The sequence below is a fragment of the Pseudophryne corroboree genome, chromosome 10, assembly GCF_028390025.1.
Source record: "Pseudophryne corroboree isolate aPseCor3 chromosome 10, aPseCor3.hap2, whole genome shotgun sequence".
Classification (NCBI taxonomy): domain Eukaryota; kingdom Metazoa; phylum Chordata; class Amphibia; order Anura; family Myobatrachidae; genus Pseudophryne; species Pseudophryne corroboree.
The window spans coordinates 26,496,183-26,515,137 of record NC_086453.1 but is presented as its reverse complement, the minus strand read 5'-3'; the positions used below and the strand labels follow the sequence as shown (position 1 = coordinate 26,515,137).

General features: G+C 42.4%; 1 protein-coding gene across 5 annotated transcripts in view; it reads right to left on the bottom strand.

The window, feature by feature from the left end:
- The window catches only part of LOC134965863 (uncharacterized), a 153,485-nt gene that overhangs the window by 29,180 nt on the left and 105,350 nt on the right, over nt 1-18,955 (bottom strand). For all 5 annotated transcript variants that reach the window (XM_063942252.1, XM_063942250.1, XM_063942251.1 and 2 more), the window contains 4 exons: nt 18,441-18,503; nt 14,897-14,959; nt 9,424-9,486; nt 5,981-6,043 (listed from right to left, as the gene is read on the bottom strand). In XM_063942252.1, the coding sequence (XP_063798322.1) occupies nt 5,981-6,043; nt 9,424-9,486; nt 14,897-14,959; nt 18,441-18,503 (252 nt within the window). The remainder of the gene's footprint in view (nt 1-5,980; nt 6,044-9,423; nt 9,487-14,896; nt 14,960-18,440; nt 18,504-18,955) is intronic.

Below are 18,955 nucleotides of genomic sequence, written 5' to 3'. Positions count from 1 at the left end.
GTGGATGCTGGGGTTCCTGAAAGGACCATGGGGATTATACCAAAGCTCCCAAACGGGCGGGAGAGTGCGGATGACTCTGCAGCACCGAATGAGAGAACTCCAGGTCCTCCTTAGCCAGAGTATCAAATTTGTAAAATTTTACAAACGTGTTCTCCCCTGACCACGTAGCTGCTCGGCAAAGTTGTAATGCCGAGACCCCTCGGGCAGTCGCCCAAGATGAGCCCACCTTCCTTGTGGAGTGGGCCTTTACAGATTTAGGCTGTGGCAGGCCTGCCACAGAATGTGCAAGTTGGATTGTGCTACAGATCCAACGAGCAATCGTCTGCTTAGACGCAGGAGCACCCATCTTGTTGGGTGCATACAATATAAACAACGAGTCAGATTTTCTGACTCCAGCTGTCCTTGCAATATATATTTTTAATGCTCTGACAACGTCCAGTAACTTGGAGTCCTCCAAGTCACTTGTAGCCGCAGGCACTACAATAGGCTGGTTCAGATGAAATGCTGACACCACCTTAGGGAGAAAATGCGGACGAGTCCGCAGTTCTGCCCTGTCCGAATGGAAAATCAGATATGGGCTTTTGTAAGATAAAGCTGCCAGTTCTGACACTCTCCTGGCCGAAGCCAGGGCTAGTAACATGGTCACTTTCCATGTGAGATATTTTAAATCCACCTTATTTAGTGGTTCAAACCAATGAGATTTTAGAAATTCCAAAACCACATTGAGATCCCACGGTGCCACTGGAGGCACCACAGGAGGCTGTATATGCAGCACTCCCTTAACAAAAGTCTGGACTTCAGGAACTGAAGCCAATTCTTTTTGAAAGAAAATTGACAGGGCCGAAATTTGAACCTTAATAGATCCCAATTTGAGACCCATAGACAATCCTGATTGCAGGAAATGTAGGAATCGACCCAGTTGAAATTCCTCCGTCGGAGCACTCCGATCCTCGCACCACGCAACATATCTTCGTCAAATGCGGTGATAGTGTTGCACGGTTACTTCCTTCCTTGCTTTAATCAAAGTAGGAATGACTTCTTCCGGCATGCCTTTTTCCTTTAGGATCCGGCGTTCAACCGCCATGCCGTCAAACGCAGCCGCGGTAAGTCTTGAAACAGACAGGGACCCTGCTGAAGCAAGTCCCTCCTTAGAGGTAGAGGCCACGGATCTTCCGTGATCATCTCTTGAAGTTCCGGGTACCAAGTCCTTCTTGGCCAATCCGGAACCACTAGTATCGTTCTTACGCCTCTTTGCCGTATAATTCTCAATACTTTTGGTATGAGAGGCAGAGGAGGAAACACATACACCGACTGGTACACCCAAGGCGTTACCAGCGCGTCCACAGCTATTGCCTGCGGATCTCTTGACCTGGCGCAATACCTGTCCAGTTTTTTGTTGAGGCGAGACGCCATCATGTCCACCATTGGTCTTTCCCAACGGGTTACCAGCATGTGGAAGACTTCCGGATGAAGTCCCCACTCTCCCGGGTGAAGGTCGTGTCTGCTGAGGAAGTCTGCTTCCCAGTTGTCCACTCCCGGGATGAACACTGCTGACAGTGCTATCACATGATTCTCTGCCCAGCGAAGAATCCTTGCAGCTTCTGCCATTGCACTCCTGCTTCTTGTGCCGCCCTGTCTGTTTACATGGGCGACTGCCGTGATGTTGTCCGACTGGATCAACACCGATTTTCCTTGAAGCAGAGGTTCTGCCTGGCTTAGAGCATTGTAGATTGCTCTTAGTTCCAGAATGTTTATGTGAAGAGACGTTTCCAGGCTCGTCCACACTCCCTGGAAGTTTCTTCCTTGTGTGACTGCTCCCCAGCCTCTCAGGCTGGCGTCCGTGGTCACCAGGATCCAATCCTGTATGCCGAATCTGCGGCCCTCCAATAGATGAGCACTCTGCAACCACCACAGAAGAGATACCCTTGTCCTTGGAGACAGGGTTATCCGCTGGTGCATCTGAAGATGCGACCCTGACCATTTGTCCAACAGATCCCTCTGGAAAATTCGTGCATGGAATCTGCCGAATGGAATTGCTTCGTAAGAAGCCACCATTTTTCCCAGGACTCTTGTGCATTGATGTACAGACACCTTTCCTGGTTTTAGGAGGTTCCTGACAAGCTCGGATAACTCCTTGGCTTTTTCCTCCGGGAGAAAAACCTTTTTCTGAACCGTGTCCAGAATCATCCCCAGGAACAGCAGACGAGTTGTCGGCATTAACTGGGATTTTGGAATATTCAGAATCCAGCCGTGCTGTTTTAGCACTTCTTGAGACAGTGCTAATCCCCTCTCTAGCTGTTCTCTGGACCTTGCCCTTATTAGGAGATCGTCCAAGTATGGGATAATTAATACGCCTTTTCTTCGAAGAAGAATCATCATCTCGGCCATTACCTTTGTAAAGACTCGAGGTGCCGTGGACAATCCGAACGGCAGCGTCTGAAACTGATAGTGACAGTTTTGTACAACGAACCTGAGGTACCCCTGGTGTGAGGGGTAAATTGGAACGTGGAGGTACGCATCCTTGATGTCCAAGGACACCATAAAGTCCCCTTCTTCCAGGTTCGCTATCACTGCTCTGAGTGACTCCATTTTGAACTTGAACTTCTTTATGTATAGGTTCAAGGACTTCAGATTTAGAATAGGTCTTACCGAGCCGTCCGGCTTCGGTACCACAAATAGAGTGGAATAATACCCCTTTCCCTGTTGTAGAAGAGGTACCTTGACTATCACCTGCTGAGAGTACAGCTTGTGAATGGCTTCCAAAACCGTCTCCCTTTCGGAGGGGGACGTTGGTAAAGCAGACTTCAGGAAACGGCGAGGCGGATCTGTCTCTAGTTCCAACCTGTACCCCTGAGTTATTATCTGCAGGATCCAGGGATCTACCTGCGAGTGAGCCCACTGCGCGCTGAAATTCTTGAGACGACCGCCCACCGCCCCCGAGTCCGCTTGAGAAGCCCCAGCGTCATGCTGAGGCTTTTGTAGAAGCGGGGGAGGGCTTCTGTTCCTGGGAAGGAGCTGCCTGTTGGTGTCTCTTCCCCTTTCCTCTGCCTCGTGGCAGATATGAATATCCCTTTGCTCTCTTGTTTTTAAAGGAACGAAAGGGCTGCGGTTGAAAAGTCGGTGTCTTTTTCTGTTGGGGAGTAGCTTGAGGTAAAAAAGTGGATTTCCCGGCTGTAGCCGTGGCCACCAAATCTGATAGACCGACTCCAAATAACTCCTCCCCTTTATACGGCAAAACTTCCATATGCCGTTTTGAGTCCGCATCGCCTGACCACTGTCGCGTCCATAAACTTCTTCTGGCTGAAATGGACATAGCACTTACCCGTGATGCCAGTGTGCAGATATCCCTCTGTGCATCACGCATATAAAGAAATGCATCCTTTATTTGCTCTAAAGACAGTAAAACATTGTCCCTATCCAGGGTATCAATATTTTCAATCAGGGACTCTGACCAAGCTACTCCAGCACTGCACATCCAGGCTGTCGCTATAGCTGGTCGTAGTATAACACCTGTATGTGTGTATATACTTTTTTGGATATTTTCCATCCTCCTATCTGCTGGATCTTTAAGTGCGGCCGTCTCAGGAGAGGGTAACGCCACTTGTTTAGATAAGCGTGTGAGCGCCTTGTCCACCCTAGGAGGTGTTTCCCAGCGCGCCCTAACCTCTGACGGGAAAGGGTATAAAGCTAATAACTTCTTTGAAATTAGCATCTTTTTATCGGGGGCAACCCACGCTTCATCACATACATCATTTAGTTCTTCTGATTCGGGAAAAACTATAGGTAGTTTTTTCACACCCCACATAATACCCTGTTTAGTGGTACCTGTAGTATCAGCTAAATGTAACGCCTCCTTCATTGCCAAAATCATACAACGTGTGGCCCTACTGGAAAATACGGTTGATTCGTCACCGTCGCCACTGGAATCAGTGCCTGTGTCTGGGTCTGTGTCGACCGACTGAGGCAAAGGGCGTTTTACCGCCCCTGACGGTGTTTGAGGCGCCTGGACAGGCACTAACTGATTGTCCGGCCGTCTCATGTCGTCAAACGACTGTTTTAGCGTGTTGACACTATCCCGTAATTCCATAAATAAAGGCATCCATTCTGGTGTCGACCCCCTAGGAGGTGACATCCCCATATTTGGCAATTGCTCCGCCTCCACACCAATATCGTCCTCATACATGTCGACACACACGTACCGACACACAGCAGACACACAGGGAATGCTCTTAACGAAGACAGGACCCCACTAGCCCTTTGGGGAGACAGAGGGAGAGTTTGCCAGCACACACCAAAAGCGCTATATATGACAGGGATAGCCTTATAATAAGTGCTCCCTGTATAGCTGCTTTTATAATATAATTTTTGCCACTATTTTGCCCCCCCTCTCTTGTTTTACCCTGTTTCTGTAGTGCAGTGCAGGGGAGAGACCTGGGAGCCGTCCTGACCAGCGGAGCTGTGTAAGGAAAATGGCGCTGTGTGCTGAGGAGATAGGCCCCGCCCCTTTTCCGGCGGGCTCGTCTCCCGCTCTTTAGTGTATTCTGGCAGGGGTTAAATATCTCCATATAGCCCCCGGAGGCTATATGTGAGGTATTTTTTAGCCAAATAGGTTTTCATTTGCCTCCCAGGGCGCTCCCCTCCCAGCGCCCTGCACCCTCAGTGACTGCCGTGTGAAGTGTGCTGAGAGGAAAATGGCGCACAGCTGCAGTGCTGTGCGCTACCTTTAGAAGACTGAGGAGTCTTCTGCCGCCGATTCTGGACCTCTTCATGTTTCAGCATCTGCAAGGGGGCCGGCGGCGAGGCTCCGGTGACCATCCAGGCTGTACCTGTGATCGTCCCTCTGGAGCTGATGTCCAGTAGCCAAGAAGCCAATCCATCCTGCACGCAGGTGAGTTCACTTCTTCTCCCCTAAGTCCCTCGTTGCAGTGATCCTGTTGCCAGCAGGACTCACTGTAAAATAAAAAACCTAGCTAAACTTTCTCTAAGCAGCTCTTTAGGAGAGCCACCTAGATTGCACCCTTCTCGGCCGGGCACAAAAATCTAACTGAGGCTTGGAGGAGGGTCATAGGGGGAGGAGCCAGTGCACACCACCTGATCGGAAAGCTTTACTTTTTGTGCCCTGTCTCCTGCGGAGCCGCTATTCCCCATGGTCCTTTCAGGAACCCCAGCATCCACTAGGACGATAGAGAAATATGATTTCTCCAGCTGCAGTCACAAGGACATTTAGTTAACTCCCAGGCTAAGATAAAACTTTAATTGCGTGATGAGAACATTAAAGGAGTATGTTTTGGAATATCCAGGTGACAATGGAAAGAAGGCTTTCAAGATTAATGTCCAGATGGCGATAAGAGAAAGGATTTCTCATTAAATTAATGAGCAAACAGTGATAAGAATATATACAGGAATGCTATAATTGATTTTAATTAAATCATTGTTTATATTTGCACACAGTGTACTTTTATTGGCTAACACACTGCCATACCTTTATTCCTTTGTTCATTTGTGTATAAATAAAAGCTCCTAGAGCAACGAGTCAGATCAGAAATGAATTGCTGAGCTTCTTCATATCTCCTGTGTGTTGTCTCATTATTTCTAATCTCCAGCCGGCTGCTAAGTACAGAACCATTGACTGAAGTTCACGGGTATTAAACAGAAGACTGAAGGACGTTGATATGTGGAGTCTATCTCCAACACCATACACAGGTCACACTCTGATATCACACACCTAATACACACATATCACTATACACAGTTCTCACTGATATCACACACCAGATACATACCTACCAGCACCATCCACAAAACTGTGCAAAGTATTCTAACAAGAATATGTGTACGGTCACCCCATAGTAATAACATTAAACAAATACAATGAGGAAAATAGAAACCACACAGGTCACACTATTCTGATACATTTCTATGTTATTGCAAAGACTTGATAACAGGACTGTAAAATAGCATTATTGTGCATATTACTTACTGGAATCAATAGGATCTGGAGGAGTCACTGTATCTTGAGTAATAATTTGCTCGAAGGACACACCTGGAAAGCAGAAAGCTTATATCAGATACTTATAGAATCAGGGAACCCGATATTCTGAAAACTGTGATAACTGATTTACTATGAGGTCTGTACTTTATAAGCACTAAGTCAGACTGCTCTATTCTCATTCACTTTCCCCCTCATCTACAAAGTCTGATGTGTCTGTGTGTCAGAGCCCGAATAATACCCCACGGGGCCAGAGGCAAGATATCATTTGGGGGCAATTCTTTTTGTTGGTATATATCACATTATTTACTGTATATCCCCTACTCATACTGATATCACACTTATCACTATACACAGTCACACTGATATCACACCCCTGATATACACAGGTCACACTGATATCACACACCAGATACACACTGATCCCTATACACAGGTCACCCGGATATCACACACCAGATACACACTGATCCCTATACACAGGTCACACTGATATCACACACCTGATACACACTGATCACTATACACAATTCACACTGATATCACACACCAGATACACACTGATCATTATACACAGGTCACAATGATATCACACACCTGATACACACTGATCCCTATACACAGGTCACCCGGATATCACACACCTGATACACACTGATCACTATACAAAGGTCATACTGATATCACACACCAGATACACACTGATCACTATATACAGTCACACTGATATCACACACCTGATACACACTGATTAGTTTACTATAGACAGGTCACACTGATATCACACACCTGATACACACTGATCACTATACACAGGTCACACTGATATCACACACCTGATACACACTGATCACTACACACAGGTCACACTGATATCACACACCCGATACACATTGATACCTATACACAGGTTACACTGATATCACACACCTGATACACACTGATCACTATACACAGGTTACACTGATATCACACACCTGATACACACTGATCCCTATACACAGGTCACCCGGATATCACACACCAGATACACACTGATCCCTATACACAGGTCACACTGATATCACACACCTGATACACACTGATCACTATACACAATTCACACTGATATCACACACCAGATACACACATATCACTATACACAGGTCAGAATGATATCACACACCTGATACACACTGATCACTATACACAGTCACACTGATATCACACACCTGATACACACTGATCCCTATACACAGGTCACACTGATATCACACACCAGACATACACTGATCACTATACACAGATCACACTGATATCACACACCTGATACACACTGATCACTATACACAGGTCACACTGATATCACACACCTGATACACACTGATCACTATACACAGGTCACACTGATATCACACACCTGATACACACTGATCACTATACACAGGTCACACTGATATCACACACCTGATACACACTGATCACTATACACAGGTCACACTGATATCACACACCTGATACACACTGATCCCTATACACAGTCACACTGATATCACACACCTGATACACACTGATCACTATACACAGGTCACACTGATATCACACACCTGATACACACTGATCACTACACACAGGTCACACTGATATCAGACACCCGATACACATTGATACCTATACACAGATTACACTGATATCACACACCTGATACACACTGATCACTATACACAGGTTACACTGATATCACACACCAGATACACACTGATCCCTATACACAGGTCATACTGATATCACACACCTGATACACACTGATCCCTGTACACAGGTCACACTGATATCACACACCAGATACACACTGTTCCCTATACACAGTCACACTGATATCACACACCTGATACACACTGATCACTATACACAGGTCACACTGATATCACACACCAGATACACACTGATCCCTATACACAGTCACACTGATATCACACACCTGATACACACTGATCACTATACACAGGTCACACTGATATCACACACCTGATACACACTGATCACTACCACAGGTCACACTGATATCACACACCCGATACACACTGATACCTATACACAGGTTACACTGATATCACACACCAGATACACACTGATCCCTATACAAAGGTCACACTGATATTACACACCAGATACACACTGATCCCTATACACAGGTCAGAATGATATCACACACCTGATACACACTGATCACTATACACAGGTCACACTGATATCACACACCAGATACACACTGATCCCTATACACAGGTCACACTGATATCACACACCAGATACACACTGATCACTATACACAGATCACACTGATATCACACACCTGATACACACTAATCCTTATACACAGGTCACACTGATATCACACACCAGATACACACATATCACTATACACAGGTCAGAATGATATCACACACCTGATACACACTGATCACTATACACAGATCACACACCTGATACACACTGATCACTATACACAGTCACACTGATATCACACACCTGATACACACTGATCCCTATACACAGGTCACACTGATATCACACACCAGATACACACTGATCACTATACACAGATCACACTGATATCACACACTGATACACACTGATCCCTATACACAGGTCACGCTGATATCACACACCTGATACACACTGATCCCTATACACAGTCACACTGATATCACACACCTGATACACACTGATCACTATACACAGGTCACACTGATATCACACACCTGATACACACTGATCACTATACACAGGTCACACTGATATCACACACCTGATACACACTGATCACTATACACAGTCACACTGATATCACACACCAGATACACACTGATCATTATACACAGGTCACACTGATATCACACACCAGATACACACTGATCCCTATACACAGGTCACAATGATATCACACACCAAATACACACTGATCCCTATACACAGGTCACACTGATATCACACACCTGACACACACTGATCCCTATACACAGGTCACACTGATATCACACACCTGATACACACTGATCACTATACACAGGTCAAAATGATATCACACACCTGATACACACTGATCATTATACACAGGTCACACTGATATCACACACCTGATACTCACTGATCACTATACACAGGTCACACTAATATCACACACCAGATACACACTGATCACTATACACAGGTCACACTGATATCACACACCAGATACACACTGATCACTATACACAGGTCATACTGATATCACACACCTGATACACACTGATCCCTATACACAGGTCACACTGATATCACACACCTGATACAAACTTATCACTATACACAGGTCACACTGATATAACCTAATACACACTGATCACTATACACAGGTCAAACTGATATCAAAAATAGGATAGTAAAGTAACATTATTATACATTTTACTTACTGGGATCAATAGGATCTGGAGGAGTCACTTTGTCTTGATCATTTAGTTGCTCGAAGGACACACCTGGAAAGCAAAAATCTTATATCAGATACTTATAGAATCAGGGAACCCGATATTCTGAGAACTGTGATAACTGATTTACTATGAGGTCTGTACTTTATAAGCACTAAGTCAGACTACTCTATTCTCATTCACTTTCCCCTTCATCTACAGAGTATGAGGTGTCTGTGTGTCAGAGCCTGAACAACACCCCATGTGGCCAGAGGCAAGATATGGTTTGGGGACAATACTTCTTGTTGGTATATATCTATTTACTGTATATCCTCTACTCATACTGATATCACACACCAGATACACACTGATAACTATACACAGGTCACACTGATATAACCTGGTACACGCTGATCACTATACACAGGTCACACTGATATCACACACCTAATACACACTGATCACTATATGGCAGCCATTCTAGAGGTATTTCAAGCTATTTTTTTAAAGGTTTATAAGTAATGCTGACATTTATCTGATATATGCAATTATGCATGAGACTCTTAGCTCTAGGAACCTGTATAAGAAATATGCACTCCAACATATTGATAATTGTCAAGGATCAGCTCAGATGCATATATGGGTTATTAATCCTACCTACCCCTGTAAAAGTTTTTAAAGTGAATTTTTGTACTTGCATAAATGAAACTTATTGATAAAAAAGCAGTATCTTGTTAAAAATGATAATCTAAAAGGGCAGCAACTCCCTATTAGCTCGTTAGGCTAATAAGCCTAAAAGAATTCACACCTGCAGATTAAAGGAGTTTTTTTTGGCAAGTTTCCCAGATATTTGCAAGACGCCCAGAAAATTTACCTTAACGCATTTTAAAGGAATTTTGAACAGTTTTAAATATAAAATCATCTTTATAACTGTTGTAAGCTTTGTATTTAATAACTAAAAGCACGCATAATGCTATAAAATAAGTTTCAACCCAATTAGTAGGATGTGATTCTATGTCTCATAATTTGGTATTGATTAGAATGTTCATTGCAATAATCGATGAACATAGCCAGCTAGTATATGAAATTTCCTTAAATTAATTACATAGATATTTCTGTGAGAAACTATTTTGTTAAGAGCAATATGATTTCTCCAGCTGCAGTCACAAGGACATTTAGTTAACTCCCAGGCTAAGATAAAACTTTAATTGCGTGATGAGAACATTAAAGGAGTATGTTTTGGAATATCCAGGGGACAATGGAAAGAAGGCTTTCAAGATTAATGTCCAGATGGCGATAAGAGAAAGGCCTTCTCATTAAATTAATGAGCAAACAGTGATAAGAAAATGCCTGATTATGCTACACTGATTGAACTTCAGAACAAAGCAAGAGAGAATGAGAGAGTAGCCTGTGGATAAAGAAAGCAACCAAACAACCAGTGAATTAGCAATCTACACTACACAGACAGAAAAAACAAAGCCTCTAATGCCTGATCTACGGGATTTGAAGAAATTTCAGGAACAAGCAGGTCCTGAAGAAAAAGCAGCATGGCAAAGAAGAGAAGCCAGACAAGAAGAAGAAACTGGCTTATGGAAATTATAAGAGAAGTTATGCTTACCCTGAAGCTTAAATCCACTTATGTGTTAAGTCAGCCATGGACTCACACACCTGGGAAAGGATCAAATGGGATATTTAGTTAATGAAAGATGGATAGCTCCAGAATTTTATCCAGATGCAACCAAGTTTGTACAAGCCTGCTGGATATGTGGAAATGTCCAATCCTGGATAGAAGGTCAAGACAACCCTTGGAGCAATCCCCAGAAATTATTTTCTATTTCGAATACTGCAAATTAACTATAACTAACTGCCAACAATGTATTGGTAGCCACAGACATTTTCATTTATTGGCCAATGGCAAAAGCTACAGCAAGATCAATAGCTAGAAAATTAAGTACAGAAGTTATTTGCAGATAAGGAGTACCAGACGTTACAGTACCAGATTAGTGAGTGTGTCACAGAAACCAGAAAGGGATGCTAAAGTGTGTATTTTTAGTACTGGTTAATAGTAGAACCATACTCAGTAAAACCCCAGGTTATTCACCTTGTGAAATCTTGTTTAATAGCATACCTAAAATAAAATCCACAAGAGTTGCAGCATAAATATGGTAATTTGACTGCATATGTTAAAAAAAAGTCTTACTGGAGAGACTGACACCTCTATATTCTCTAGTGTTTGCCTCTCTCCCAGATTGAGGAGCAGATCTGAATCCCCACAAGCTTTAACCAGGAGATTTGGTGTATCTGAAAAGACGTGAGAAAGTCACTTGAGCCCAGATTTGATGGTCCATATCAAGTGTTGCTGACCACGCCCACTTCTGTGAAAATTAAGGAGAGAGAGAGACTTGGGTCCCACTGCAAACTTGCCCAAGTTAAGTTTGAACAATGAAATAGACAAACATGCTGAGGCCAGCTGGGCCTAAACTAGACAGGCCACTATGGGTCATTATATTGGGAACTTCAGTACTTATTGTATGAAATTATATACCCAGACAGGTAGAATGTGTTGTACATTTATCCCTAATGAAACAGATAATGCACAAGAAGTGGTTCACTGGCATGCCCAAGAAAAAGAAAATGAAAAATAAGCATATGCCAATAAAAACAATATCCATGACACTCTAGAGCAGGGGTGGCCAAGCAGTCAGAAACAAAGAGCCCAAAATTTTGTTAGGCACGTCAAAGAGCCGACATCGAGCCGCAGGTGCACATGTAAAAATGGGGTGTGGCCTTGTGCCTGCTAGGTCACGCCTCTGGTATAAAATACATTTAAAAAAACAGATCCACTTACAATAGATTTTTAAAGCCAGATCCAACATAAAATACATTTAAAAAGCCACTTCCACATAAAACAATTGAGAAAGAAAGATCCACATAAAATATATTGAAAAAGCTAGATTCACGTGATACACTTCAGCTCCCCCATGTGTCACTCCAGCCAGTACCCTGCTGTGTCACTTCAGCCAGCTACCTCATGTGTCACTCCTGCTAGCACACTCCTACAGTATGTCACTCCAGCCAGCTCCCCCATGAGTCACTCCTGCCAGCACTCTCCTGTGTCACTCCTGCCAGGACCCTCATATGTTACTACAGCCCCCCTCCCCCCCCAAAAAAAAAAAAACACACCTCGTGCCATTGCAGCAGCCCCTTATGTGTCCTCTGACAGTGGGTGTCTCACCTCAAGTATCTGGCTCTCTCAGTTCTCAGTCCCCGTAGTGCTGCTGTTGACTGTCTGGCTCTAGTGCAGCAGTTTCCGGATCTGTTGTGGTCACGTGACTTTGAGTGTCGGGAGCCACATTTGAATAAAGAAAGAGCCGCATGAGGCTCAAGAGCCACAGGTTGGCCACTGCTGCTCTAGAGGGTGACTGGGGTTGGTTATCATGGCTAAATCCTACTAAGTGGTTTAGTGGAAACAAATGATGGATTGTTGAAATTTTTATGTTTTTGTTAAAAATTGTTGGCTTAGCAATTATAATATATCTGTGTTTTAAGATACTGCTTTGCTGTTTTTCAGTTTGCAAGAAACAAGTAAAGAAAGGTTTTGATACTTCCAAGTTTAAGGTCTTAAAGAAAAGTCTGTGAACAGTCTACCTTGATGGATATGAGTGAATGGTCATCAACCCTCCGTCAGACAGAGTGAAAGCACCATCTTGCGGGGAACCTTTAGCACCATCATAGCTAGGCTGTCTGCTTAGATTCGTTAAGCAGAGAAATTGTAATGCCAGATATACTGTAATGTGAGATTATTATAAAAAGGAGGGACTGAAAGAGACAGCATTATGCTAAATCAGCTATCAGCCATTTTGTATAATGGAAGCCATTCTAGATATATTTCAAGCTATTTTTTATAGGTTTATAAGTAATGCTGACATTTATCTGATATATGCATGAGACCCTTAGCCCTAGCAACCTGTATAAGAAATATGCACTCCAACATATTGATAATGGTCAAGGATCAGCTCAGATGCATATATGGGTTATTAATCCTACCTACACCTTTAAGAGTTTATCAAGTGAATTTTTGTACTTGCACAAATGAAACTTATTGATAAAAAAGCAGTATCTTGTTAAAAATTATAATCTAAAAGGGCAGCAATTCCCTATTAGCTCGTTAGGCTAATAAACCTAAAAGAATTCACACCTGCAGATTAAAGGAGTTTTTTCGGGCAAGATTCCCAGATATTGGCAAGATGCCCAGAAAAATGACATTAAAGCATTTTAAAGAAATTTGAACAGTTTAAAAAAAAAAAAATCATCTCTATAACTGTAGAAAGCTTTGTATTTAATAACTAAAAGCACGCATAATGCTATAAAATAAGTTTCAACCCAATAAGTAGGATGTGATTCTATGTCTCATAATTTGGTATTGATTAGAATGTTCATTGTAGTGATGAGCGGGTTCGGTTTTACTCGGTTTTACTCGGTTCTCAAAACCGATTCTTATGGGCTATCCAAAACACGTGACATCCGTGAGCCAATAAGATGCCGTTTTGAGAACCGAGTAAAACCGAGTAAAACCGAACCCACTCATCACTAGTTCATTGCAATACTCAATGCACATAGCCAGCTAGTATATGTAATTTCCTTAAATTAATTACATAGATATTTCTGTGAGAAACTATTTTGTTAAGAGAAATATGATTTCTCCAGCTGCAGTCACAAGGACATTTAGTTAACTCCCAGGCTAAGATAAAACTTTAATTGCGTGATGAGAACATTAAAGGAGTAGGTTTTGGAATATCCAGGTGACAATGGAAAGAAGGCTTTCAAGATTAATGTCCAGATGGCGATAAGAGAAAGGATTTCTCATTAAATTAATGAGCAAACAGTGATAAGAATATATACAGGAATGCTATAATTGATTTTAATTAAATCATTGTTTATATTTGCACACAGTGTACTTTGATTGGCTAACACACTGCCATACCTTTATTCCTTTGTTCATTTGTGTATAAATAAAAGCTCCTAGAGCAACGAGTCAGATCAGAAATGAATTGCTGAGCTTCTTCATATCTCCTGTGTGTTGTCTCATTATTTCTAATCTCCAGCCGGCTGCTAAGTACAGAACCATTGACTGAAGTTCACGGGTATTAAACAGAAGACTGAAGGACGTTGATATGTGGAGTCTATCTCCAACACCATACACAGGTCACACTCTGATATCACACACCTAATACACACATATCACTATACACAGTTCTCACTGATATCACACACCAGATACATACCTACCAGCACCATCCACAAAACTGTGCAAAGTATTCTAACAAGAATATGTGTACGGTCACCCCATAGTAATAACATTAAACAAATACAATGAGGAAAATAGAAACCACACAGGTCACACTATTCTGATACATTTCTATGTTATTGCAAAGACTTGATAACAGGACTGTAAAATAGCATTATTGTGCATATTACTTACTGGAATCAATAGGATCTGGAGGAGTCACTGTATCTTGAGTAATAATTTGCTCGAAGGACACACCTGGAAAGCAGAAAGCTTATATCAGATACTTATAGAATCAGGGAACCCGATATTCTGAAAACTGTGATAACTGATTTACTATGAGGTCTGTACTTTATAAGCACTAAGTCAGACTGCTCTATTCTCATTCACTTTCCCCCTCATCTACAAAGTCTGATGTGTCTGTGTGTCAGAGCCCGAATAATACCCCACGGGGCCAGAGGCAAGATATCATTTGGGGGCAATTCTTTTTGTTGGTATATATCACATTATTTACTGTATATCCCCTACTCATACTGATATCACACTTATCACTATACACAGTCACACTGATATCACACCCCTGATATACACAGGTCACACTGATATCACACACCAGATACACACTGATCCCTATACACAGGTCACCCGGATATCACACACCAGATACACACTGATCATTATACAGAGGTCACAATGATATCACACACCTGATACACACTGATCCCTATACACAGGTCACCCGGATATCACACACCTGATACACACTGATCACTATACACAGGTCATACTGATATCACACACCAGATACACACTGATCACTATATACAGTCACACTGATATCACACACCTGATACACACTGATTAGTTTACTATAGACAGGTCACACTGATATCACACACCTGATACACACTGATCACTATACAAAGGTCACACTGATATTACACACCAGATACACACTGATCCCTATACACAGTCACACTGATATCACACACCTGATACACACTGATCACTATACACAGGTCACACTGATATCACACACCTGATACACACTGATCACTACACACAGGTCACACTGATATCACACACCCGATACACATTGATACCTATACACAGGTTACACTGATATCACACACCTGATACACACTGATCACTATACACAGGTTACACTGATATCACACACCTGATACACACTGATCCCTATACACAGGTCACACTGATATCACACACCAGATACACACTGATCCCTATACACAGGTCATACTGATATCACACACCTGATACACACTGATCACTATACACAGGTCACACTGATATCACACACCTGATACACACTGATCCCTGTACACAGGTCACACTGATATCACACACCAGATACACACTGTTCCCTATACACAGTCACACTGATATCACACACCTGATACACACTGATCACTATACACAGGTCACACTGATATCACACACCTGATACACACTGATCACTACCACAGGTCACACTGATATCACACACCCGATACACACTGATACCTATACACAGGTTACACTGATATCACACACCAGATACACACTGATCCCTATACAAAGGTCACACTGATATTACACACCAGATACACACTGATCCCTATACACAGGTCAGAATGATATCACACACCTGATACACACTGATCACTATACACAGGTCACACTGATATCACACACCAGATACACACATATCACTATACACAGGTCAGAATGATATCACACACCTGATACACACTGATCACTATACACAGTCACACTGATATCACACACCTGATACACACTGATCCCTATACACAGGTCACACTGATATCACACACCAGATATACACTGATCACTATACACAGATCACACTGATATCACACACTGATACACACTGATCCCTATACACAGGTCACGCTGATATCACACACCTGATACACACTGATCCCTATACACAGTCACACTGATATCACACACCTGATACACACTGATCACTATACACAGGTCACACTGATATCACACACCTGATACACACTGATCACTATACACAGGTCACACTGATATCACACACCTGATACACACTGATCCCTATACACAGTCACACTGATATCACACACCTGATACACACTGATCACTATACACAGGTCACACTGATATCACACACCAGATACACACTGATCCCTATACACAGTCACACTGATATCACACACCTGATACACACTGATCACTATACACAGGTCACACTGATATCACACACCTGATACACACTGATCACTACCACAGGTCACACTGATATCACACACCCGATACACACTGATACCTATACACAGGTTACACTGATATCACACACCAGATACACACTGATCCCTATACAAAGGTCACACTGATATTACACACCAGATACACACTGATCCCTATACACAGGTCAGAATGATATCACACACCTGATACACACTGATCACTATACACAGGTCACACTGATATTACACACCAGATACACACTGATCCCTATACACAGGTCACACTGATATCACACACCAGATACACACTGATCACTATACACAGATCACACTGATATCACACACCTGATACACACTAATCCTTATACACAGGTCACACTGATATCACACACCAGATACACACATATCACTATACACAGGTCAGAATGATATCACACACCTGATACACACTGATCACTATACACAGATCACACTGATATCACACACCTGATACACACTGATCACTATACACAGTCACACTGATATCACACACCTGATACACACTGATCCCTATACACAGGTCACACTGATATCACACACCAGATACACACTGATCACTATACACAGATCACACTGATATCACACACTGATACACACTGATCCCTATACACAGGTCACGCTGATATCACACACCTGATACACACTGATCCCTATACACAGTCACACTGATATCACACACCTGATACACACTGATCACTATACACAGGTCACACTGATATCACACACCTGATACACACTGATCACTATACACAGGTCACACTGATATCACACACCTGATACACACTGATCACTATACACAGGTCACACTGATATCACACACCTGATACACACTGATCACTATACACAGTCACACTGATATCACACACCAGATACACACTGATCATTATACACAGGTCACACTGATATCACACACCAGATACACACTGATCCCTATACACAGGTCACAATGATATCACACACCAAATACACACTGATCCCTATACACAAGTCACACTGATATCACACACCTGACACACACTGATCCCTATACACAGGTCACACTGATATCACACACCTGATACACACTGATCACTATACACAGGTCAAAATGATATCACACACCTGATACACACTGATCATTATACACAGGTCACACTGATATCACACACCTGATACTCACTGATCACTATACACAGGTCACACTAATATCACACACCAGATACACACTGATCACTATACACAGGTCACACTGATATCACACACCAGATACACACTGATCACTATACACAGGTCATACTGATATCACACACCTGATACACACTGATCCCTATACACAGGTCACACTGATATCACACACCTGATACAAACTTATCACTATACACAGGTCACACTGATATAACCTAATACACACTGATCACTATACACAGGTCAAACTGATATCAAAAATAGGATAGTAAAGTAACATTATTATACATTTTACTTACTGGGATCAATAGGATCTGGAGGAGTCACTTTGTCTTGATCATTTAGTTGCTCGAAGGACACACCTGGAAAGCAAAAATCTTATATCAGATACTTATAGAATCAGGGAACCCGATATTCTGAGAACTGTGATAACTGATTTACTATGAGGTCTGTACTTTATAAGCACTAAGTCAGACTACTCTATTCTCATTCACTTTCCCCTTCATCTACAGAGTATGAGGTGTCTGTGTGTCAGAGCCTGAACAACACCCCATGTGGCCAGAGGCAAGATATGGTTTGGGGACAATACTTCTTGTTGGTATATATCTATTTACTGTATATCCTCTACTCATACTGATATCACACACCAGATACACACTGATAACTATACACAGGTCACACTGATATAACCTGGTACACGCTGATCACTATACACAGGTCACACTGATATCACACACCTAATACACACTGATCACTATATGGCAGCCATTCTAGAGGTATTTCAAGCTATTTTTTTAAAGGTTTATAAGTAATG